This window comes from Chrysoperla carnea, chromosome 1 (assembly GCF_905475395.1).
Source record: "Chrysoperla carnea chromosome 1, inChrCarn1.1, whole genome shotgun sequence".
NCBI lineage: Eukaryota > Metazoa > Arthropoda > Insecta > Neuroptera > Chrysopidae > Chrysoperla > Chrysoperla carnea.
This window is the reverse complement of record NC_058337.1, coordinates 44,159,471-44,185,316: the sequence shown is the minus strand read 5'-3', so window position 1 is coordinate 44,185,316 and position 25,846 is coordinate 44,159,471. Positions and strand designations below refer to the sequence as shown.

The 25,846-nt window shown below is 29.5% G+C and overlaps 1 protein-coding gene across 1 annotated transcript; it reads left to right on the top strand.

The window, feature by feature from the left end:
* Nucleotides 1-1,122: 1,122 nt before the first annotated feature.
* LOC123304946 (ATP-binding cassette sub-family C member Sur) lies at nt 1,123-25,205 on the top strand. The gene is made up of 22 exons (XM_044886505.1): nt 1,123-1,335; nt 3,958-4,121; nt 6,374-6,609; nt 13,147-13,371; nt 14,102-14,452; nt 15,033-15,254; nt 15,633-15,770; nt 16,424-16,586; nt 16,655-16,833; nt 17,142-17,439; nt 17,738-18,105; nt 18,171-18,308; nt 18,371-18,616; nt 18,969-19,542; nt 19,598-19,866; nt 20,807-21,028; nt 21,091-21,248; nt 22,211-22,406; nt 22,931-23,168; nt 23,276-23,695; nt 24,750-24,946; nt 25,021-25,205. The coding sequence occupies exons 1-22, from the start codon at nt 1,133-1,135 to the stop codon at nt 25,159-25,161; spliced, it is 5,346 nt and encodes a 1,781-aa protein (XP_044742440.1). The 5' UTR covers nt 1,123-1,132; the 3' UTR covers nt 25,162-25,205.
* Nucleotides 25,206-25,846: the final 641 nt, after the last annotated feature.

The following is a 25,846-nucleotide window of genomic DNA, read 5'->3' as shown; positions in this document are numbered from 1 at the left end:
ATGGGATCTGAGACATTCTTTACTTCTCGTGGTGTGTATACTATTTTTCTCCACGGCGGAGGCGGAAAGCGCCAATTTCGTTTTGCACAGTAGGCAAGAAAGTTAACATTTTCTGCACGGAGGTGAGAAAAAATATTTTGTAATTTTTTGATCAGTTTCAGGCAAAAAATTACTCTTCTATTTCTTTCTCTAGATGTTTAGTTTTCGAAATAAAAATTCTTGAAAAATTAATATTCGATTTTAAGAAAAATGTGTTTTTTTCCATATCTGAGGGAATTCGCTTAGCTGACGCAGTTCCTGCGCTACGAGTTTTCTTAAATTACAAATATAGAAATTAAAGTAAAAGGAGTAATTCCTACTGTGGAGTCTCTCGCTCTTTGGTGTTTAAAATTCATTTCAGAGCTTCATAGATTCTCATTCTAAAACAACATTTCTAGAAAATACTTCAAATTTCTCGAAGACATAAAAATAGGCTTTTCTAATTTATTAAAACTAACCAATTTGTGGTAAGTAGAAAAATATTCCTTTTCTCCAGACATTTGCAGTCAAGGGCTTGGTTTTCCCAAAAACTTTATATAGAAAGTTATGGCATCAAAAGTATGACCGACCTTGACAACATTCCCATACATGTGTTTTATAACATGTAGCAGAATTTTTGAATATGAAAAAGAGTGGGACAAGATCATATTAAATAAATAAACTTATTCATCAATAAATTTAAAAAAGATTTCTCTCTTCCTAAGATCTTACTTAGAATTGCTTATAAAAAAAAAACACACAACATATGAAATATTGATTCACATATTTAAAAATTGGTTTTACCCACTATTTAATCATTCGATCTTAAAATCTCATCTGATTATATTATACATGTGTAGTCCATTTTCATATAAAATGACAAATATTTATTTGCACTTTTCTATTTCCTTTTTTCGTTTTAAATAAAAAAGTGGTGGAAATTGAAAAAAATTTTTAATAATTATAAACAAAAGTTTTTTTTATGAAAATAAATTTTAGTTGTGATTTTGTGTTTAAAGAAACCAGTTCCTTGTAATATTTATTGTTGAATTTAAAAACAAATAAAAAAATTATGTGAAAATTATTTAAAAAAAAAAAAAAAAAAAAAAAAAAAATGCATTTGTGTGTGAATCATCATTTTCATCGAACTAGTAATCTTAGTATATCATCAACAGCTTCAGAGTTCGTGGATTGGTCAAATATCACCTTTGCACATCTTGAATGTTATGTTGATTTGTTTAATGCAACTATTAGCAGTATTTTTGCATACATTATTTTGTTAATATTGATTTATTTACGATGTTCACGTTTACACAGGTAAATATTATTGTTTTTATTATTTATTTATTTTTATTATTAGAGTATAGAGGAAGATGGGGTACTATGTAATCAAAAATATTTTTTAAAACATTTTCAAAAAAAAAAAAAAACAACAACAACAACAAATAAATTATTGAAACACTCGTGTCATACGAAAAAGAAAAAAAATATTTAAAAAAATAATATTTTCTTTATTATCATGGGTAATAATATGCTTCTAAATTTAAGTTTTTGGTATTTTATCGAGATAACATTTTTTTCCCATCATAGTCCATATTTGAACTACAATCAAAATGGGTAAGAATAAAAAGAAAATAACAGCCATAGTAAAATAAGCCATTCAAATAAGCCATTAAAAGAAGCCAATAACCATTAAAAACGGCTCAACTAATTCTGCTGAAAACTCTTTCAGTTCTTAAATATGCAATTACGCGTTGAATAAGCCCAGTCACGTGTTAATGTCATAACTGGTTCGCGAGATGTCATGTCATAACTGGTTCGCGAGAGGCCAAAGAATCCGAACGAACACACGCATATACACACACACACAGACATCTCTTTGAACAGGTTTGATTCGGGTATTGGGGCCTTAAAACCGCGGAAATATGTAAAACTGGAGAAAATCGGCGCCATTACACTAATTTTCCCTGGGAAGTGAAAAAATTATAAAAAACCAACTTTTTTATAATCGAATAGCACTATTTTTAGTAAAATTATTCCTATTTAAATAGTACCTTACAAGATCATGAAAAGAGCCTCTTCGGATCATACGATATATTTTCGGTATTTGCCTCCTTGAGAAAAATATGACCTGTTTCAATTAAAGGCACTTCTAATTCTCTTATGTTCTTTTATCACACTCAAAAAATATACAGAAAAAAGTAAAATATAAACTGAATACATAAGCAAATAAGATAACGTCAGCTTTACCCATTAACCAACGTAAGCAACTAGCCAATCAGAGTCTAATTATCAAAATGTAAGACGTAATGCACATGATTGGTTGAATTTGGTTATGTCATCTTCTTACATCTTACGTTTTTTTTATGAACATTAATATATTTTTCTGTTTATCCGGATTCTACGGCATCTTAACCATTTTCGATTGATGAAAATGACTTATTTATAAAATACAAATATTCACAGCCAGCGAAATGATTTAAAATAACTAAAGAAAGACTTAGTGGAAATTCTTCCAAATTATTTTCATTAATCAATATTTTCACTTGAATAATCAGGGCATCCCACTTCCCCCTACTCCCCCTACTTAAAAAGAATCCACTGCAAATCGCCTTTTCAAACAAGAAATTACAAGCATAAATTAAACATTTAAAAAATTACATAATATCTAATTACAAAACGGAAAAAATTATGTGACGATATTTGGGTTGTATCGAAGTCATTGTCAGCATTAACATTCAGAATAATCAGTTTATTATTCTTATAATCTATAGTCCTTATCTTAATTAATATGACAGTTTGCCAATGCCGTAGCGAGCTTAACTCGAGCCCGGGGCACAATACCTTTTTGGTGACCCCCCCCTCCACCCGAAAATCATATGATATATGTAAAATATACAAATTATTAAATTAATAAAGTAAAATAGTCATAGACTCAAGTTAGGCTTTAAATTTGATACAAAAAATGTAGTGGGGAAAACAAGACTAGATTTTAAAATGTATTTGATCATCTAGAATTAGATCAATAGATACCTATTATTTATCTCTATCCAATTCTCCGAGCATTTTGCGGCGTTCGAGACTTCGCTTTTTCTATTGCCTGTTCACAGAATTTGTCTCCAATTTCGGCTAGTTAAGTCGCCAATGATTCAAGATCATATCTAACATATTATTTAATCAGGCAAATCAAGAAAGGAGGTAATTTAAGTAACCACACAGCGTAGATGCCATAAGAAAGTGCTGATAGACACAGGTCAAATAAACCCTGCCAGTAGAAAAGACGAAATTTTTGTTTCATAACTCATTATAACTTTAACCTAAGTATCTCTGCAAATATATTGAACTTGAGCAAATGGTAAGAGGATAGATTATTGTTTTGATTTTCTAAAACTTTACTTTTTATAAAACTTTCGATATATATTATATTAATCGAAAAAATTCGATAAATAACGGAACCATATTTGAAAAATAAATGAAAACCATAATAAAACTTAAATTAACAACTTTTATTATTACCTTTTTCATCGTCTATCTGTGACATCGTAGCTCCTAAACGAATTAAGATTTTTTTTGTTTTTGTTTGATAAATAATCAAATCTAGGGTGTTCTTAGTTAGTTTCAAGTTCGAATTTAGGGTTCAGTACCCAATAACAACTAGAAAATAATTTTTGATCTTCAAACGGCCGATCAGATTTTCTTGAAACATGCCTAAGAACAGATCTGATTTTGTGTCATCGTAGCTTCTAAACGGATGACCCAATTTTGATTTGTTTGTTGATTTGAAATATAATTTGACCGAGGGTGTTCTCTGTTTCAAGTTCGAGTACAGGGTTTCGTACCTACTCGATAACAATTAGAAAAGAAGTGACTCTTTAAATTTTTTATTAAATATTTTAATTTATTTTACAATTAATGAATTTTTTTTATTATTAATTGCAGTCAATTGTTAAATAATGATTATTTATTTCCAACACATTACCTACGCGGATGTTTTACTTCATTACTGTTTTTGGCACACTTATGTGAATTAGGCGATTCGTTATTATCACACTCAGGTGGTCACGATATTCTGGTTCCATCGTCAGCATTAATTGTATGGTTAGGTACGTATATCAATGAACTAAATAGCGTATATTATATACATATAAGTTATTATTATTATTTAAATATTTATTTGATTGAAGTAATTTTTAATAATTCAAAATAGATGACCTTCATTCATTTGATAAAGTCCAATTTTAATGCTAATTAACTTGTGTACAATATTAAATCATATATACTAATAAAAATTAACTGTGTATCATATCAATTTACATTAAAAAAATCTTTAAATTGCCCGCAAGTATTTCTACAGAATGTATTAAATTAAAAATTATCAGAAATTCAAATTCAACGCATCCCTTAACAATTACATAAAAATTCAGAAATATTTAATTTTGTTCCTAGTTAAATGGACCCCGCAATATAAGATAGGAAAATGACTTTTTGTGAAACTTTTTCTAACCCACCCTAAAATGTTCTTTGGATCATTCTGATCAAAAGCTCTGACAGCAACTAAAATTTTTTACGAGTAATTTTCGAGCTACAGGTGATTAAAGCTACAAATATAATAAACCTAGTATTAGTATTAGATTAAAAAGATGGCTTTCAATAAAACTTTTCAAACCATCCCAAAAATGTGCTTCCGATCGTGCTGATCAATAACTGTCTTGACGGGCGTAAAAGCTACATATATATTATATTTAAAGTACCTACATAACTAGGAAAATGGCTTTCTGTGAAACTTGTAGCTCGAAAACTACTCATTAAAAGTTTTTGTGGCAGTGAGAACTTTTGATTAGAATGATCCAAAGAAAATTTTAGGGTGGGTTAGAAAAAGTTTCACAGAAAGCCATTTTCCTATCTTATTTTGCGACATCCTTTAAAAAAAATACCAATAATTTATTTTTTGAACTATCTCCTCCATCTTTCGGGGTTTTGCCTTCTTAACTCAACACAATCACAAAACAATCGTGGAAAAACATAAAAATTGAAAAATTCGATTTCCGTAATTTCGACACTCTCTACGGCAAAATTTATTAAACAAAAACAAATTTATTCTTTAAACCAGACTAACCTTTATTAATTCTCAAAAAACAGTCAAGAAGAATCATGAAAATTTCGATTCATTTTGAAATCACGGTTTAATAATTTTAGAAGAATGATATAAATATACACAAAGCTGTATATATTCGATAACTGAATTATTTTTACAATATTTAATAAAATTTTTACTTCTGGTATATTTAAACGGAGAATTATTTAGTAAATTAATGTTTTTGAAAGGGGCTTTTGCTTGGTAGTAGTAAAATTTTGTTTTTTTAATTGTTGTTTTTGAATATTCAGCCTAGTTTATGAATTGTTAATCCACATGAATACAGTAGAGTTTCGATAACCGTGACTCAATAAAAACCAGGTGTGGCCCAATTGGCGGAATTATTTGGAAAAATTCATTATAAGAAAAATAAGGCATTGCAGAACAGTGTTGGAATGTAGGTTTTTAAGTGAGACTGTACATGCAGCATTAAACCCACGTGTTATGATGATGCTATTATATTTTTAGAATCATATCAATGTATATAAAAACAAACAATATCATTTTTGGGTGATTAGTATAATAGACGAACCTTTTTCCTTAGAAAAAATTGTTTGCTGGGTCTATCGACTTGCGGTTTTCTGCATTGGCTTCAAATTCAAATTATCCTTAATAAAGTCTATATGGCTTAAAGCGGAACTTTTTAGTTTTAACCCCCGAGCCATTGGAGTGAAGGGGGTTTATATCGTAAAGCAAATCTGATATAGAATAAAATAACTTTTTTTATAAAAGATTTTATAAAAAAGCCGAAAAACCTTTCGGGGGTCTGAAAAACTCTCAAAATGAAAATGACAATTTGACAAAAAAAAATGACAAAATTACAGTGAATTCAGGTCACTGTTTTCGAATTTTCAGTCAAAATGTTTAATTTGTTACTCCCCCTCTTTTAGCTTACATAAGTGGACTCCCGAAATAATAATCACCTTTTTTTTGCAAATTAAGACTTTTAATGACGCATAAGGGGTTTTTGGGGTCGTTGATCTCAAATTTTCTGAAGCCAATGCAAAAACCGCAAGTCTAATAGACCCAACAAACAATTTTTTCAAAGAGATCAAAAAATTCTAGGTTCGTTTATTGTACTAGACTGGTAGAAAGATGCGTCGAAAGTCCGGGCGGGCGTGGCTAAAACTGTTCCGAATACTGAACGTTTTCGATTATCGAGACTCTACTGTATTTTTTAATTGAAGTTCACTGTAATTTTATCATTTATTTAAACTATAGGTGAATTTTTATTGCATAATCGTATTGAGCGTGCAAGACGTCCAAGATATTTAATATTTTCAACAATATTATGGATATTAACACTGATTGGTCGATGTTTACGTTTATACGTTATGGTATCAATGTTACATAACAATGATGATATTTATGAATGTTTACGAGTTTATGTAACAAGTATTACAATGGGAATAATTCTAATATTAATAATTATTAATATACATACAATATATTTTGAGGTAAACTTATAAAGGATGCTTACTATTTATTAAATTATTTCCAAAAAAAGTATGAAGTACTCGGTATAAAAATAGTTTTTAGAAATGTAAATAATATTCATATCAGGTTTAATACCTAAGTCGATTTATGGTAGTACGACCGCCAAGGCAACTTTAGACTTGTGGTTGAAATAATTTCTACTTTATTTTCAACTTTGATGATGAATTTTGTTATAACTTCATGAAGGTAGACGAAAAATAAGAATAAAATTTGTCGATATCTACCTTGGTTTTCGAAATATCGAAAGTTAAATAATTAAACAAAATTTTCAATTTTAATACTTTGAAAATTACTCCAGATATTGAAAAATTTTATTCTTAGTTTTCGTCTTATATTGTCAAGTAATAACATAATTTACCACAAAATTGAAAATATATTATTTTTAAATTTGTATCGACACTAGCGTGCTCATACACCCTTAATTAGTCGGGCACAACGTGGTTTGGTTGCTTTCAATAATTATTAAGATTTTGACTTTAATTTAAATAGTTTTTTTTTTAATTTTCACTGACTAGTTTTGGAAAAATCTATATGAAAACATATCATCCATCTACCGTTTCCCCATAAGACCAATGTTAAAGTTGCCTACTTTTGAAGTTATTTAATTATTTAATTATTCGGACAAGCCACCCCCCCCCCTAAAATTTTGGATTGATGTAGACTTAGTCCAACTTCATATAATAAAAATCAAGCCTTTTATCCCAAATTGCTCTAGCGCTTTTACATACTTAAGGGCATAGAGTATATATTTTTTGTAATTATTTTCAACAAGTCAGAAACTTGTAAATAAGCAGTTTTTAGGTCGTTCAACTATGCGGAAGTACACTATGGAGAGAATTGCACTTTTTAGTAAGGTTTAACAATTTTTTCTCGTTTTACGAATTTAAAGAATATATATATTTTGATATTCTAGTTAGAAAATAATTGAATAAAAATTAATGTAAAATTATTGTCTCTGCAAAACAACGCAACATCCCCGTGACACCGAAATAAATTGAAAATTTTAGGGTATTGATACAACGGATTTCCTGTTTTTAAGATAATAAAAAGTTTTTTTAGATATTCGACAATTATTTTGTTCACTACAAACAAAAATTTGGCTTCCGCACAATATTCATTCGTTTATGTATATAGGTATATAAAAAATTTATCTTCTTTTTTATGGGCCACTTATAATACAAATCTTAAATTTATGTTTGCTTAGTCAAAAAAAAAGGGGTTTTAAGCAAAAAAAGGGTTAAAGTAGAAGTTTGAAGCCAAATGAAATACATAACTTTTTTACCTACGAGAAAATGATTAAAAAATATTTTATAAAAAACGGAACAAATTGAACTTTTAATTTAATTTAATTTACAAAAAATTAATTCTGAAATTATAATAATTTTTTTTAAATATTCAATGTAATTGTAAATTTAATATAAATATGGTGGAGGCGTAGAGCTTAATGAGTTACGTTGATTATACAGAGACTTGCGCTTTTGGATCGCCAGGAAACAATCTATAAAAAAGTTGTCGACATTTATTATTATTATTACATTAATTTACTGCAACACATTCTACCGTAAGTTTTACCTTTTGAATTCATATGATCTCGATATTTTAGCCAGCCCGGTCAGTATTAGTCAACCCGGGTGGAATTCCGCAGTGCAGTACCCGCGACTAAGCAAAGAAGATAAAAAAAGCTAGTGAAGTAAAATAAAAATGATACAAAATATCAACATCCATGTAAATTACATACTGAACAAAATTATATCTTATATGCCAAATCGTCGCGCACCGAATCTATGTACAGTAAATTTTCAGACCGTGAGTATTTTACGTCACTAGCCAGAACGAATGTCTATAAAATGAAGGGTTAGTCATGGAATTTGATAAGGGAATAAGTAAAACCTAGACCGTGGACCCAGAGAAAAACAGATTACAGAAATAATATAGAAGATATTGTGATAATTAGTATCAATTTTTATACACAAATTTGGTCTTATTTATTTGACTTGTGTTATTTTGACCAGGCTAGTAGGTTTGCTCTTGAAATATTTCAAATAATATATTTAATTAATTTGAGTTTGTTTGAATTTTCAAATATTTTGATCAAATTTCATTTCGTTTGGAATTATATATTTCCCAATCCTTTAAAGATTTTTGAGTATTTGAAATTTTTTATTACGTACCCTTTTTTTGAATCCTCCTAAAGTGTAGATATTACATGTGGCCTTATATTTATCTATATTAATATTAGCGGAAACAAATTATGTATGTTAAGAATAACATTAAGAGTATGTTAAGTATAACATTTAGAGAATTTATAGTGATTCTTAAATATTACGATTCTTAATACAGCAGCAACCTTGTTTTAAATAATAATTTCAACATTCATAATACAGGGTTGTTCAATCAGATGTTCCCACGTAGGTAAATGGACGGCATTTTGTCCAAAAAGATGCTATCATTTAAATGGGAGAGACCAAAAAGATTGGATGACATCACTTATGTCTTGGGTAGTACATGTATTTTAAGAACATATTATAATAGTAATATTTTATTATGTATAGGGTGGACTATTTTAATCCATTATGGCTAATAGCTCGTTTTATTGTTAACCAATCAAAAAATAACTTTCCAAAAGTTAAGTTTGATGGGGCATCATGTTCTGACATCAGATTGGACTTAGTTCCTCGGGTTTCTTTATTAATCAATTTAGATCCTAAAAGTTAAGAGATAGAATAACACGTTCAATTAGAAAGTTGAGCCTCATAAAAAAACTAACATTTTTACAGCTACAGAAAAATGGGTTAGCCAAAAGCTCTCAAAGGCATAGAAGACATACGCCTCTGTCCATGACTTTCACCTGAAATACTAGTTTCAAGGTCGTTTGACCTTGATCTTCAAATGTAAATTGGCCTGGATATAAAATAATTAACACAAATGAAGGACCTATATTGTCCTTACTTTCTAAGTCCAAGTCCCGAATACATGATACTTTTAATAGCTTTTGCTATCTAAACACATAATCATTGTCCTTGATAACTTTTGTCTAAAAAATTTTTCTAAAGCTAACCGTATTTTCTTTCGATTAAATGCCAATAATGCCATATTTTTCTGTGAAATGAAGAAGAAATGTGTCTATAGGTATTTTAAATTATATATATATCATGTTCTTTAACTAAACGTCTTTTTGGACAATGTGTCGCTCCCAAGTAAGTGATAACATCTTTTTGGACTAAATGTCACCCATTTACGTGGTAGAATCTTATTGAACAACCCTGTATTAGTGAATGCAATAATTTCAATAAAAATATTAATTACTAATTGTTTATGCATTTATATTTTATTTGATGGTCATTAAATAAATATCATTAAGTTTATAATAATTTATTTTACATGATGTTTACAGGGGCCGATACAAACGTTGTGTTTGTTGTCTTATCTGTAATCGAATTAAAAAAAAAAAAATTAAAATCACAACGAAGGTCGGGGACGGAAGAGCGTTTGTTGAAAATAATATATATTTTTAGAAATAATATGTTGTTTAAAATATATTTATACCCATATCATTTTGAATTGTCAATAATTTTACCGGCTAAATGGTCAGGTGGTTAAAGGCGTCATTATCTTTACCTCTTCAACTACCTAGACAGAGGTTGCCGGTTCGAATCTAGGCAGCGACAGTCTCATCAATTATTTATAAGGGGGCGGTTAATCAACCGACTCCACCCACATCATAAATTTAATCGTGAAAATAGTTGAAATAAATAAAGATTAAAAATAATGATGTGGATGGCCTCTGTTATAGATATAAGTGTAGGCGCTAGTGAGTTTCGTATACATTTACGTAAGTCGTATACATACATTTACGTAAGTCTCACTAAACAAGGAGTGTATTTTGAGGTATTTTTTCATTGGTTATACGATCATAGCTCCTTAACTATTGAAAATTTTGAAACAAATGTGTAGCATTTTATTCCACATAACATTTTTTTTTATTCGCCTTGATACGACCAATAGAACCAGAGATATGGCTAAAACTGTAAACAAAAATGATCGTGCATAAAGTTGGCGCGCAGCGCTTGGTTGAAAAGGTCCGTAGATTGGCCATTAAATAATATTTTTGCACTTTTAAGTAATTATTTTAAAGGTATGAGTCTATATTTTAATGTTATGTGCATAAAAATACGTTTTATCCAACGAGTTTTAGCTAACACGATTGTAAGTATTAATCATTTTTCCGGCCCACTATTAGTTTATAATTCGGAACCAAGCCAACAGCGAAAGAAAACATGAAAATTACGCACATAGTTATATGTGAAAACATGAAAATTTGTTCTAGTTTAAGAATCTTTTTCAAATAGCTATATTAAAACTTGAGTTATTGCAACCGAACGCGAATGTATAAATCAATTCTGATTCAATTAAATTAAACATGGAAAGAGTTTGAACGTTGCATTAACTCAGGTATGTAAAAGCAATGTTAATCGAATCGAATTAAAATGCTGTACGAAGCGCGGCGGGTCAAAAGTGTGTCACTTGCGTAAATTAATTAAAAAAATACAAAAAAACCTACTAGTCAGTCATTCTTATAATTCACAATTGTTAAACTAATTCAATTTAGAAACATTTCAATTCCATCGACTAAATTCTTTGTTGGTGAATCATTTAACAAATTACCATTCAATAAAATTTGACGACGGGTGCGTTGCTTAAATTACTAAAGAGATGTAAATATTAATAAACAAAACATGAAGTGGAAAAACCCCATACTTTTATATTATTTTATTAATGGTTCATGTGTTCATAAATTTTAATTATTCTTTTTACTTAGAAATAATATTTATTTGCTTTATAAATACTTACTTAAATTCAATTCAATTGTACCAAGAAAATTGCACAATAAAAGTAAATACTGATGCGTAATTCGTTCTTATCGAGTTATCGAATTATTATTTACCTGTGGTATGTAAATAACTTAACCCTCAATTTACAAAGTGTATGCTCATAGCAAACATATAAATTTGGATTTATCAACATTCCATATGAAAATTCTTGTTCATTCTGTTAGTAGGGAAGAGTGAGGAATTCCGGTTAACTTAAGAAAAGTTCTTCTTGTGTCTTTTATTGAAATCTTAATCTTCAATGCAATTAAAATTGCAAACAACAAAGGTCTGCAACTAAAACACCGCAAAGGATATTTTTAACTACTTCTTATAGACTTTTACCCACTGTAACAGGATAACAACTTTTTTCATGTCAGGTTTGCTTCCAAAACTTATTTGAAAATTCGACGAGTTTATGGGGATAGTCGGCGGATGCTGATCTAAAGGGATCTTAAGTCTTAGAAATTGTCAATTGATCCCAACCAATTAACAATCAATAATTTGCGTTAATGTATGCAAGAAACAGAAAAGTAAATGGGAAATCGTGTTTAGAGGAGCATCAAGAAGAGGAAGAAAATGTGAAGCTAAAGAGACATAAAAGGTAAATTAACAATTCAGGGGCTACTAGGATCTCTAGTATCATCTAATTCAATTTCAAGGGGTAGTATCATCCCTACTAACACCTTCAATTAATCGAATTTCCGATTTTTTACTTTTGAAAAAATTTTACTTTTTGAAATGGATAATTTCTTTTTGAATTCAGCATCCTTATAAACAAACAGACAATTTACCAAAAATATACCATGCAGGAAAAAACTATTTTTGTAGACCTATAGTAAGTAAATTGAGAGTTAATTTACTTTATATTACTTTAAGAATGATATTATCTTACAATTAATATTCTATTCACATTTTTAGAATTATTATAATGTATAAACCATTTATTATTATCAATGAAAATTGATAAATATTATGAATATTTAATTACAAAGTAATTTATAAATGAAAAGCAAGCAATGTCGATTTTATATATTTGAAACAATTTAATCAAAAAATTTAATGCCTATTTTATACAACGAACAGTTGTATAAATGGGAAGAAAAATGCTATGTTTGTGAAAATTCCCACAAATCCTGGACACCTACTAAGTACATTAAATATGGCACATCTGACGAAAATTACAAACATAAATTTTAATTTTTATTATGGCAAAAGAGCCCATAAAAAAAGTTTTAAAATAGAGGCATTGGGCATTGATATCGGTGGCACTGAGTCCGAAATAAGTAAGCTTGAGACTTACTTAAAAAATAAAAATAAATATTTTTTTGATAATGAAAATTGTAATTTTTAAATGATTTTGATAATGAAATGATCTTAAATGAAAAAAAAAACTCTTATTGAATCAATCTTGTGTCTGTCATACCATCACAGCATGTATTCTCCGAATTTTCTTTAAAAAGAAAGTTTAAATTTGATATGTGTGTATTTTGAAATAGGATAATTTTTATGAGTTTTATTAAAGCTAGAACAAATTTCCAAATATTTAAAAAAACTGAGTGCTTCATATTTTTAATCAATTTTTATTTTGTGAAATTGTTATTCAAAATACACTCAATTGATTTATAGATGTGTACAAAAATTTATTTAATCCATGAACCAATATCACAATACATAAGTTATCAATATTCTTATGCAAATATATTTTCAAAAATAACATTCTGGTGGCTAACACCATTATTATGGGCTGGATATCGTGAACCATTGGAAATAAATGACCTAGGATTATTACCAGATGAGGAAAAAACATCCATACAATTTCATAAATTTTACAACATTTATTTACAAGAAAAGGTAATAATTATTTTATCAATTATGTATAAAACTAATTTGTTTTATTTTAATCTACTTCAAGGATACAGAGTAGTTTTGAAAACGCTGTAAAACAAAAATCTAATTTTTTCCAAATTTTTTATCCTGATAATACATAAATAAATATCTATTCAATTGTATTTTTAAGGAAATTAGGCTAACTAAGTAAGTTTAAAATGCAAGTTGGCATGAATATGATTTTTTTGAGGACACTCCGACAATCATTTTCCATTGGCTCTTATAAAAATCAGGTGGCGCGAAGTTTTTTCTGAGTCAAATACATTAATGATATCCATAATGATTTCCTACATTAATGATATCCATCGTTTTCAAAATCACACACTTCTCTGTCCCACCATTTATTTCAATTATTTTTAAGAGCATAAAAATTTCTAATGGTGGAGGTATCCAGAAAAACTTTAGCTTTTAGATAATTTAAGAGTACCCATTAGTATAATTTATACATGGTCAGTCGAATAAAAGTTATATCGAGGCGCAAAAATGAATGATAAAGAATTTTTACAAACGATATAAATGTAGATTAAAAGGTTTCAAATTTTAAGTAGCTAAAGTTTTTCCAATCCCTCATTTACTGGGTTAAGTGAAGTGTTTCAAAAAATTTCCTCTGCTCTCATGCAAATTTTCTGGGACATCGCCTCTCTTCTATCATATTATTATTATAGTGTATCATATTTTGTCATATTTTTTATAGGAATTAATAAATTTACGGAAACAGTTTACTAAAAAAGTATCATTATGGCGATGCTATATAAAATTTTGCTGGAAAAATTTTTTATTAGGTGGATTATTTAAATTCTTTGGTGATTGTATGACTCTAGTTGGTCCATTGGGTATATCAATTATAATTGTTTATGTATCACAAATTGGCAATAAAAATAATTCTTTAATTCTAAATAAATTTATAACTATTGAGGAGTTCTTTAATAATGGTTACATATTAGGTGTAATTGTATTTATTGCAACAATATTACAAGGAACGTTATCACAAAATTCAACTCACTTAGTCAATGTTGAAGGTATTCATCTAAAAACTGCATTGCAAGTAAGTAGCTTTTTGTTCAAATATATTTTTTGAAATAATTAAACATAAAGATTATCATAGATGTAATACATTTTGTCTATAATGCTTAAGAAATAATAAATACACGCAATTTTTCACTTTTTAGAATTTCAGTTATTGTCTATAATAAAAAAATGTAAAAAGCGCCAAATCGCGAAGCTACAAGTCCAAGGAGTCAACAATTCTAATATCTAATTTTTGACGATCCGTATTTATTTCCAAATGCTTATATCTCGAAAATAGGCCAAAATATAAAATCCAATAATTTTTTGAATGTTAAATAAAGAGAATCTGGTGCGCAGATAAATGAGTAGTTTTGTCACACTTTAGACATGGGAGTAAATCGAAAATGCACGAGTTCATTTCCTGTAGTTCATGGCTACCTAATTTCAATAAGAAAAGGAATATCCAAAATCCAAACGTCTTAAATTCAAGATTTTCGTTACCCTTTCAGCTTTTATATACCAGTATATATTAGCCTGATTTACTTATGCCTATCTCTTAAACTGAATTTAGACTAGAATCTTTGCTTATAATAAATTAATATTAAGACACATTTTAGGGTATGGTTTATAATAAATCATTAAAACTTTGCTCATGGAATATAATTCAAGAAAATAAGGACAATGATGCAAAGTTGAAAGAAAATAGTAAAAGTGGTGCAAACAAAGATAAAGATAAATTAACAGATGTTGGAACAATTACTAATTTATTAGCTGAAGATGCTGCAAACGTTATGCAATTTATAATGTTTGGACATTATACATGGGCAATACCATTAAAGGTTAAAGAGTTAGAGATTATATTCTAGACGCTGAAAAATATTTCATTTGCAAAACAAGAACAATGAAGCTTATCTTAAGAATTTGGGTTTTAATCCGTTTCAATCCCAATTTTGATGGTGACTTGCGTTGTAAAACGCAAATGAAATTAGACGAAAAGTAATAATTATCGAAATATTTTATTATAACTTTTCATCTAACTCCGTCGAGCTTTGAGAACATAGTTTCTTAAAAATACTTCTCAGTTACTACCATATAACCCTGACAACTGTTGAGAAATCTTTAAGAAAATTGCCAAAAAAACTACCTTGTTCCAATTTTGCAATTGAAATGACGCTTGCATATCATCTTTTATATTACAGTTAATATTTTACTTACAGATTGGTGTTCTGATTTATTTACTACATATGAAATTGGGCTACAGTGCTGTAATTGGTGCATTTTTTTGTATTTTGACAATGAGTTTGTTACAATTTTCGATTGGGAAAAAACTTTCCGCAAATTCTAAAAAAATTTCAGTAAGTTATATTAAAATTTTTTCAAGAATCTGACCTAATAGAGCGAGTGTAAAAAAATATCAGTACCCCGAAAGTAAAGGTCTTAGAAAAAAGAAAAAAAAGTGGAAGAGTTCAAAGAATTGTACTGGGCGTTGACTTTCAAATTGACCATAAAGTCGTTTTCCATGTTTATTTTGTACATAATTTCAAACAGAAACACCCATTTTTGACATCTGGCAGGAAATGAGAACATAATTTTATATCAAAACATGTATACATGCCTCGGAGTAAGCTTCAGTCCAAAACGGAAAATATCAGCTCCAAGGTATATTTCAAATAATCGCTTAGTAAATTTCTTTTATTTTTAAGAAATGACCTTGAAATATACTATTAGAATATACTATTGAATTCGATTTTCAAGACTATTATCTTCAATGTTACCCGGGGTTATTATTCGTTTCCATTAGAAATTATCAAGTAAAATACAAAATAACCTTGAATGAAAATCGAAAAGTCAAGTACAAAGCCATACGCTAGTACAACTCTGTGAACCTTTAAAATTTTTTATTTATATTATTTTCAACCCAATATTTTCCGGTATTTTTTTACCCCCTTATATTTTGTAACACAAATAAATATTAGAAAATTTTTAGAAAAAACTTTTTTAAATGTAGGAACAAAGTGATGAACGTATAAACAAAATGAATGAAACACTTCAAGGAATAAAATTAATAAAACTGTTGGCTTGGGAAAAGCTACATGAAAATCGTATACAAACTACAAGAGAAATTGAATTAAAATATTTGAATAACGAATCAATTTACTGGGCACTAATGAGTTTGTATTTCAATTTAATAATTTTTAGAAATTATTTTAGTTGGAATAATGAAATTTTGTATTTTCAGCATTCTTAACTCACTTCTCCAGTATTCTAATAACTCTGGTTACATTTGGTGTATATTACATATTGGAAGATAAATCATTAAGTCCAGAAGATGCGTTTGCAGGCTTGGCACTATTTAATCAATTAACTGTCCCATTGTCTATATTCCCTGTTGCTGTTCCAATTATTATAAAAGGAGTGGTAAGATTTTTAAGCAATATTAAAGAATATATATTATATTACCTACATTTTATCTAACTTCTCGAATAGTCATGAATAATTCCATATATCTCAAAAACTCTTTATTTCAAAATTTTGGCCCGATTGTCACTTTTGAACAATATACCTACAAACATGAAATTACTGAGGGAATTTCTAATATATCACAATGTCACAACTATCTTTGTTAGAGCACCCATACTAGCAAGAATTTGTAATGTAAAGAATTTTCTCGGAGAATTTTTCTGATTTACGCAATTTTTATGAGGAACTTTCTATGCTTTGCACAGGTGAGTACTAGAAGAATTCAAGAGTTTTTATACTTACCAGAAATAAAAAATACTGTTCCAAATAATGGCCATAGTAACGCTGAGTTAAAATCTGAAAATGATTCACCAAAACATACAAAACAAATGGTTTTTGGTTTAAAACATATTGAGGAAGACGAAGAATCGCAAAACGAAAATATTTTTCCGAACCAACAAACGGTGGATAGTGAAAACATTTTAGAAATTACAGACGGAACTTATTCTTGGAATATGAATGACAAAATGACATTCTCAATCCCAAAGCTCACAATTCCAAAAGGTTGGTACAATTTACCCAATTTTAATTAGCTTGCCTGCTGTAATAGTTGTCTAATATGAGAGGGGCTAGATTCATACTCTGACCAAGAATCTAAAGATGATATCCGTTGAGAGGGATTTTAAGAGGATATATAAGAACACCGCTAGCACTCCCTTTCGCAAAACTTACAAGCAGAAAATTTAAAATATTTAAAGTGGTCATGTACAAATCCTATATTGTACCAGGGCTAGTTGCTGTACCTATTAGGTACTACTCCTCAATTTTTTATTTCTAATGTCTATACTACCCTTGTTTTTAGGAAAATTAACAATAATTGTTGGAAGAGTTGGAAGTGGGAAAACATCACTTATATCCGCTATGTTAGGGGAAATGTACAATTTAAGTGGTAAAATTGAATGGTCTAAAAATGTATCTGTTGCATATGTACCACAAAAGCCTTGGCTGATAAATGGTACAGTACGTGAGAATATATTATTTGGTGAACCATTTCGACCACGACGATTTGAACGAATACTATCCGTGTGTGCTTTAAAACAAGATTTAGATTTATTACCTGGTAGAGATTTTACTGAAGTTGGTGAAAAAGGAATTAATTTATCTGGTGGCCAAAAGCAACGAATAAACATTGCAAGAGCATTGTACTCTCAAGCAAATACAATTATTCTTGTAAGTTAAAGATGATTTATTCATGAAAATATATATGCAAATTACAAACTTATTCACTATTTTAGGATGATCCACTGTCAGCTTTGGATTATCAAGTTGGACAAGATGTTTTTGAAAATGGAATACAAAGAATGTTGCTACGCCAAAAGCGAACAGTAATTTTAGCAACACACCGATTACAGCTAGTACCAAACGCACACCGGGTATACTATCTAACTACCTTTTTAAATCAATATTCAAAAATAATTTTAAATCTCTCTTTTAGGTAATTGTAATGGAAAAAGGAAAAATTCGTGAACAAGGTACATTACGTCAATTAGAGGTTCGAGATCCAGATTTAACAAATGAATGGAGTAAAATAATGAATTTAGGAACAAATGAAAATGAATGTAAATCAAAAACAGCTCGTGATCGGTGGAATCTATTTCGTTTGGTATCACGAATTGGAAATCAGTTAAAGCATCGAAATAGTGTACATGGTACTTGGACAACCAGTGAAGAAACACATGTGGTAAAAGTTTTTTATGTGTTTTTTCGTCCGTGTCTCTCACGTGTCTCGCTACCCTTTGATCTTATTAATTCTCTTAAGTTCATTTAAGAAATTTTCCATTTTCGCTTAAAATGTTTAGTAGATGCAAATTAAGTGCGATCCCAAAAAATTTTCGAATTCAAAAGAATCCAAACTTGCCTCATTTGTACGAATATGTTTTGTTGGACACGCGCATTTATTGCATTTGTATTTTTAAATGCAGTTGCGTTTTTATTTTGTTTTTATTAATCTTGATTTTACTCCCCAAGGTCTTTATTCCCAACAATTTCATATAAACAAATGAAAAATAGGTAAACATATTATTGATTTTTAGAGTCCAGCTCCATATCGTCCGTTGCGAAAACGACCCAATTCAATATATGGTTCTCGGCATTTTAATATTGCACATGATTTACCACTACCAACCGATGAATGCGAAGAAGAAATTATCAGTGATGAGCGTTTAACCCGCCGAAGATATAGAACTGCATTTAATAATTTTAATCAATCTAATCAAAATGCAAGAGTATCTGTTGTTTGGGGATCGAATAGTAAACTTCATCGAGCTGCTACAAGAGCAATATCATTACAAACTAATCCTGTGATAAAAGGTCGACCAGCCGTTATTCGACAGTTTTCAACACCTAGTATACATCATGAACCACTTTACTCATCATTGAGTCCACAATTTAAATCAAAACCGGGAGACTTTCAAGTAGGAAAATTTACAAAATTTTCTCGCCATGGATCTGATAAAGCTGTCAATTTAGAAAAAGATGGTGATTTAACAAAGAAGTTAGTAACATCAAATCATAATAATTCAATGCATTATGATGAAAATAAAGTGCCTATCGGTCGTTTACGGAGTTCCGCATCAGTTGGAAGTGAAGATTTTGATGAAAATGAATGTAAGTTTGAAAATAGGCCTATTATTTAAATTGTTCATGAGTATTTATTTTGCAGCAATTATAACTTTGGATGAAAACGGCCAAATTTTAACAAATGGAGAGGAACGTACGTATGGTCGCATACCAAAACGTGTGTTTTGGGCTTATATTAAAGCTGGTGGAATTTGTGCAAGTTTTAGTTATTTAATTTCGGCATTAACATGGCAAATTTCACGTGTATATTTAGATTATTGGTTAAGCAAATGGACTAGTCTAGAAGTTAAATATAATGATACTTATAATAATACTCAAATATATTTAGAAAATACACCATTTTATTCCAAGGTAAAGTTGGTATACATCCAAATAATAGAGGAAGTGAAGCATATTTGGAATATCAGTTTTTTTTTTTTATTAAATAGAAAAGAATAAGGACTAGCCCAATAAAAAATACATACAATTTTTGAAAAATTATTTCGCTTTAATAATACAAAACAATAAAAAAAAATAAGGAACCTTCTCAAAATTACCATCAAACAAAAAATCTCCAAAAGCGTGATTTTACATAGGGTGCAGCTAATTTGGAATATTCCAAATTATATTCGCATTTTTTCTCTGATAATTGCTTGCACTTCTAATTATTAAATTAATATATTCTTGGTATATATGACACTGTTTCTGTTGGTTTTACAAATTCTACGTGTTTTACAAATTAAGTGTTGAAACCATTGCGTAAATAAGTTAGTTTGGATCCATCCCGATGGATGTGCTTTCCCTATAGAACCAACAGGTGCTCCTCTCATATTTTTTGTAATTTGCAGTTGCTCAAGAAATCTCGATAAAAAGACGTGCAACTGAATCAACTGTAATGTTCTGATTTAATATTCCTAGTCCAACTTCTCTGTGATTGTTAATTCCAATGTCGGATTTCTATTAACAGAAATATACACAAAATCAAATTGAAATAATAAACTAATAAGGTCACTTTATAGTTTAAAGAATTGCAATGGAGATTTTGCATATTATAGTATTCTCATCGAAAAATTTTTCAAAGCAGACGTTTTGTTCCCGCCTGGCTCCCGGCAGAAATTACAAGATGGAACTGCGTTTTCAGTACTCATATTGACTTTGTATGTCATGTGACGTTTTGTTTCCGGTACCAAAACACGGATGGCATTTATATTAATTGAGTTAACTCTGAGTATTCCAAATTACCTACAGTATTCAAATTTGCTGCACTTCCTACATATTTTAACGTAATACTTATTTTAATTTTTGGTTTCAGACTGAATATTATTTATTAATTTATGCAATATTATCATTCATATCAGTACTATTATCATTAGCATCGAATGGCTTAGGCCAATGTTGTGGAGCAAAAGCACGAGAATATTTACATGATAAAATGTTAAAAAACTTATTGCGATGTCCTATGTCATTTTTTGAGTCGACACCAACTGGTCGTATAATTAACCGTTTTTCAACAGATATGTCATATATCGATCAGGTAGTTTTTCAACAACAACAAATATTTGTTCAATAATCGATTAATGGTTTTTTTATTTTCAGAAACTTGCAATATCAATTCAACGATTATTACAGTTTTTATTCTTATGCCTCTCAGCAATAGTTGTAAATACAATTGTAACACCATGGTTCTTAATTATTGCCATACCAATTTGTTTAATTTATTATATTGTACAAAAATTCTATCGATGTTCGTCAAGGTAAATAACACGCTCTTATGGATTATTTAATTAGAATCGATCATATTTATAATACTTCTACTTTACGGCCAGCGCTCTATTTGCACCCATTAGTGTTATTTATCTGATCTTGGGATGCGCGGCGCAAGAAGATTTGAAATTTAATTACAGATATCGATTCAACTCTTAACTTGATGTATCCGAGGAAATTCTTATTTTTTGACGTAATAATGTACATTATGCTCCGAGGAGCATAATAGCGGATATTATCAAAAAAGTGAAATTTTTTCATAAAATAAAATGAGTTGAACGCAATTACCAGTTGGTACTTATGCAAAGCAATCTCATTCAACTTGTCGTTGGCGAATTCACAAAAATAGCACTGAAAACCCATCGTTTTTTGCATCCCTATTAATATAAATCAGTAAAATTTGCTATATATCAAAACTACGAAAAGTAAATAATGAATAATAATAAGAAATATTCACAACTTATGACAATTGTCATAAATTGCGCCGAAGGATGCCGGTTGCCAGTTTGCAAGTGAGAAACAGGTTGTCTGATCTCTTCCGATTTCACAGCACCTCTCTCAGTTGGCTACATAAAAAGAGTACTATATATATAGAATTAATAGGCTCACTACTCAAAGCTACCTACAAATTTGGAATCATCTCACTCTTATAGTTTAGTAGCGAATGAATCCTAAAGTTTTTCAATAATTTGCAGCCTCACGAAAAAACAATGATATTGAAAAGTGAGATATTTCAGCTCGTTAACTCTTTTTATTTGATATATATTTGAAACATATATACCAGAATTTATGTACCAACAATGATTACCCTACATGATTTATATGTGGTAATCATATATTCTTGGCGGGCAGTTTCGTCAAAAAATTGATAGTACTTTTTCAAAAATTACTTTTTTATATGAAATACCTACCTGCATCTATATTTATAGTGATTAAGTAAACCTCTTTTCAGAGAACTGCAACGTTTAGACAGCCTAACAAAATCACCGATTTTATCACATTTTTGGGAAACATTAGGTGGATTAACTACTATTCGTGCATTCGGACATCAAAATCGTTTTACATTATCAATGTACCAAAAAATGGATATTAATTCAAATGCATTTTTAATATTAAATACCAGTCGACATTGGTTAGGAATCTCATTGGTAAGTAGAAGATTCCATTCTTTTGGATAACAACTTTTCATTTTTTGAAGCATTCTCAAGGAAGCAAAAGACCCTCCTTGTGAAGCCTTTTCATAAAATTTGTATTCCTCTCCTTTTTCTTTTTAGACTTCGTTACTGAACTTGGGAACCTCGGTGACTTACGAGATCTTTCTACTTGGGGCCCTTATTTTAAGGTCCCAGTGTGTAACTGCTCCTCTGCCACCCCTTAAATCCGCCACTATTCAATGCTAGGTTGAATAAGCTATAGCCTGGAACGGAAAAAAAATTTTCATAACTTTTCACCAAGCTTATTGTTAGTTAACCAAAATTTTTGGACCAATTAACCTCACATCGTTTAAATGATTGAAAAGACGAAATATGATAGTTTTATAAATTTTCTTATAAAAACTAGTAGGTACTATTGGAAAAATATTCACTTTATAAAAACTAGAAACCATTTGTGTTTTTAGAGCGTTGTGTTTTTATGAATTTCAAGTTTATTAATGTTATATAGTATTTTACAGGATTATTTAGGTGGTTTTATTGTATTAACTGCAATTATAACATGCCTGTTGACAGCCCAATATTATCCAAATTATATAAAGCCATCGTTAGTTGGCTTAGCAGTTAATTATACATTGCTGATACCTATTTATTTACATTGGGTAGTCAGATTTTTGACTGACATGGAAATGTACATGTCAGCTGTGGATCGTATTGAAAATTATTCCGGAATTCCAATCGAGAATTATCGCCACGAAGGTAAATAGACCTATGTTTATAGACTTTGGTAATGACTACTTTGCTACACAAGATCTAAATGATTTAAAAAAAAATCTGTATAACATTTTAACATTTTTTTTATTTAGGAGTTCAATTACGCCGAAATTGGCCAGAAAATGGTGATATTGTATTTGAAAATGTCACTCTAAAATATAAGAGTCAAATTGAGCCTGTGATTTGTAACCTTAATTTACGAATACCAGCTGGTCAAAAGATTGGAGTATGTGGTCGTACCGGCAGTGGGAAATCATCATTAATATTATCATTATTTGGAATGGTTGATATATATGATGGTAAAATAAAAATTGATAATGTTGATATTAATTCTATACCATTACAAAAATTACGATCAAAATTATCAATAATACCACAAGAAGTCATTATGTTTGGAGGAACTGTTCGTGATAATTTGGATCCAATGAAATGTTTCACGGATGAACAACTTTGGAGTAGTTTAGAAATGGCACAAATCAAACAAATTGTAATTGATTACTTAGGTGGTTTAGGTGAGCATTAATTTATGTAGTACAGGTGCTCTTGTTTTTATGACGTATTAATGTCTTAATCTTAAAAAGAAAATTGAAAATATACACACGTACCGGGGGCGAACCTGGGTCTCTTGGATTCAAGTTAAAGGCCTTAACCTATTAAACTATCCGTGTTCTAAGCCCAATGGATAATTTTTCTCAACGAATTTTAACAATGTCTGCCAATATTGTGTAACGTTTGTGCGGTCGTTATGGAAGTTATTTACAGCATTTTTTTTTGATTCCATGCACGCTTGATTTCAAATTTCATTTTTCCATAAAAGTATATTTTGTTGTAACAAAAAAATCGCACTTGAATTCATCCTTTTAGGATCCTCTTTTTCCCGGTTTATTTCAACCACACCCCCTCCGAAACCGCGAAAAAGTTTTGTATGCCACTATTTTTCCCAGATTTCTATACCCTTCTCTATTTCGAAAATGGCTGTTCTGCCATATGCATGTTCTGTAAGAGAAAATGCTCCACATCGACTCAGGAGCTTATTTACTACGCGACAGAAAGTTAAGGTTTAAAGTGACTTGACTTTAGCCAAAAATTAAAATTATAATTTTATTTAAAAGAGTGGCACAATTCAAGGTGTCCAAAGTTGCTTCCAAAAAGCGAACTAAACATATTTGATAAAGGGGACTTGCTTACGGGGTTACTAGCCCTTCTTCTATTTTCCTTGAATCATTCAAGTTGCCGAACGCAGGTATTAAATATAAAACGAACGTTTATAAAGTAGTATAGAGGTATCATTATTGGTATTTTAACCTAATATTAGTGATAAGCAAAATTAGTCTCTCTCACTTACAAATTAGTCTCACGACAAGACCAATACCAAGAACAAGCAACAAAGAATCAAGACCAAGACCAAGACGCAACTCTGCAATACCAAGACCTAACTCTCCAAGATCAAGACTTATTTGCGCAAGATCAAGACTCATAGCAAGACTTTTACCAAACTTATTGTTGAAAATATCGTGACTAATATAAAAATTCTGTTTATATGTAGTAATTTTCTATCGTTTTCAGATGGTGAAATTCGTGAGGGCGGTAGTAACTTAAGTTCTGGTCAAAAACAACTCTTATGTTTGGCTCGAGTGATTTTACAGCGATCAGCTATTACAGTAATGGACGAAGCAACAAGTTCTGTAGATTCGATTACAGAACGTGCATTTTTGCAAGCTGCAAAAAATGCTTTTAAAAATTCGACTGTAATTACAATCGCTGTAAGTTACGAATTATTCCTATAATATAATTACAGTTTCTTACTAACAAAATAAATATTTGTTATCTTTTGCAGCATCGATTAGAAATGATTTTGGATTGTGATCGTATAATTGTATTAGAAAATGGTCAAATTATTGAAGATGGTTCCCCAGAGTACCTACAAAATAAACCTGATGGAATATTTTCCAAAATGTTACATTCAAATATTGCTTAAAATAGCAAATCGAAAAAATTTTAATTTTATTTTGTTCAATTTGAATTTTTGACGTATATATAGATAATATTTAATTCATAAGACGAATAAAATTATTATTTTTGATTAAATTTTGATATTAAAACTACAATATTTTAATAAAATATTGGTTTTTTCTTTAATAAAATATTTTTTCACTATTCTGCAGTTATTTATTCAACCAAAAACCCTTACCTATAATAATTGTCACACTTTTTTAAAAATTTTACAAAATTCCATTATCTTTCTACCGGTTGGTTTTAATATTCTGGAAGTTTATTTTTAATATGATGTTAGCTTTTGACGCCTATATTTGCCAAAGTTTAATGTTATGTTAAATTGACATTGTATAATTAGGACTAAAATTTCTTGTTTTCTATCTTGCTTGAATTTCTTCATTTTTGAATAAAGACCAAATACCTACTATCGTCCACTTTTTCCCTCGACTTCTAATTTGTTTCAAGCTAATTTTAACATTACGAAAACATTTTTTCCACCCATAACCCATTCTGAATTTCGGTTCTCAAGATACTAGCTTCACACGGCTCAAATTTAAATAAGAATGAAAACATTTTTCGGATCTATTTGAAGATATAACGTGGTTAGATCATTCGATTTTAAATTTGAGCCGTGTGAAGCTGTTATATCGAGAATCGAAATTCGTAAT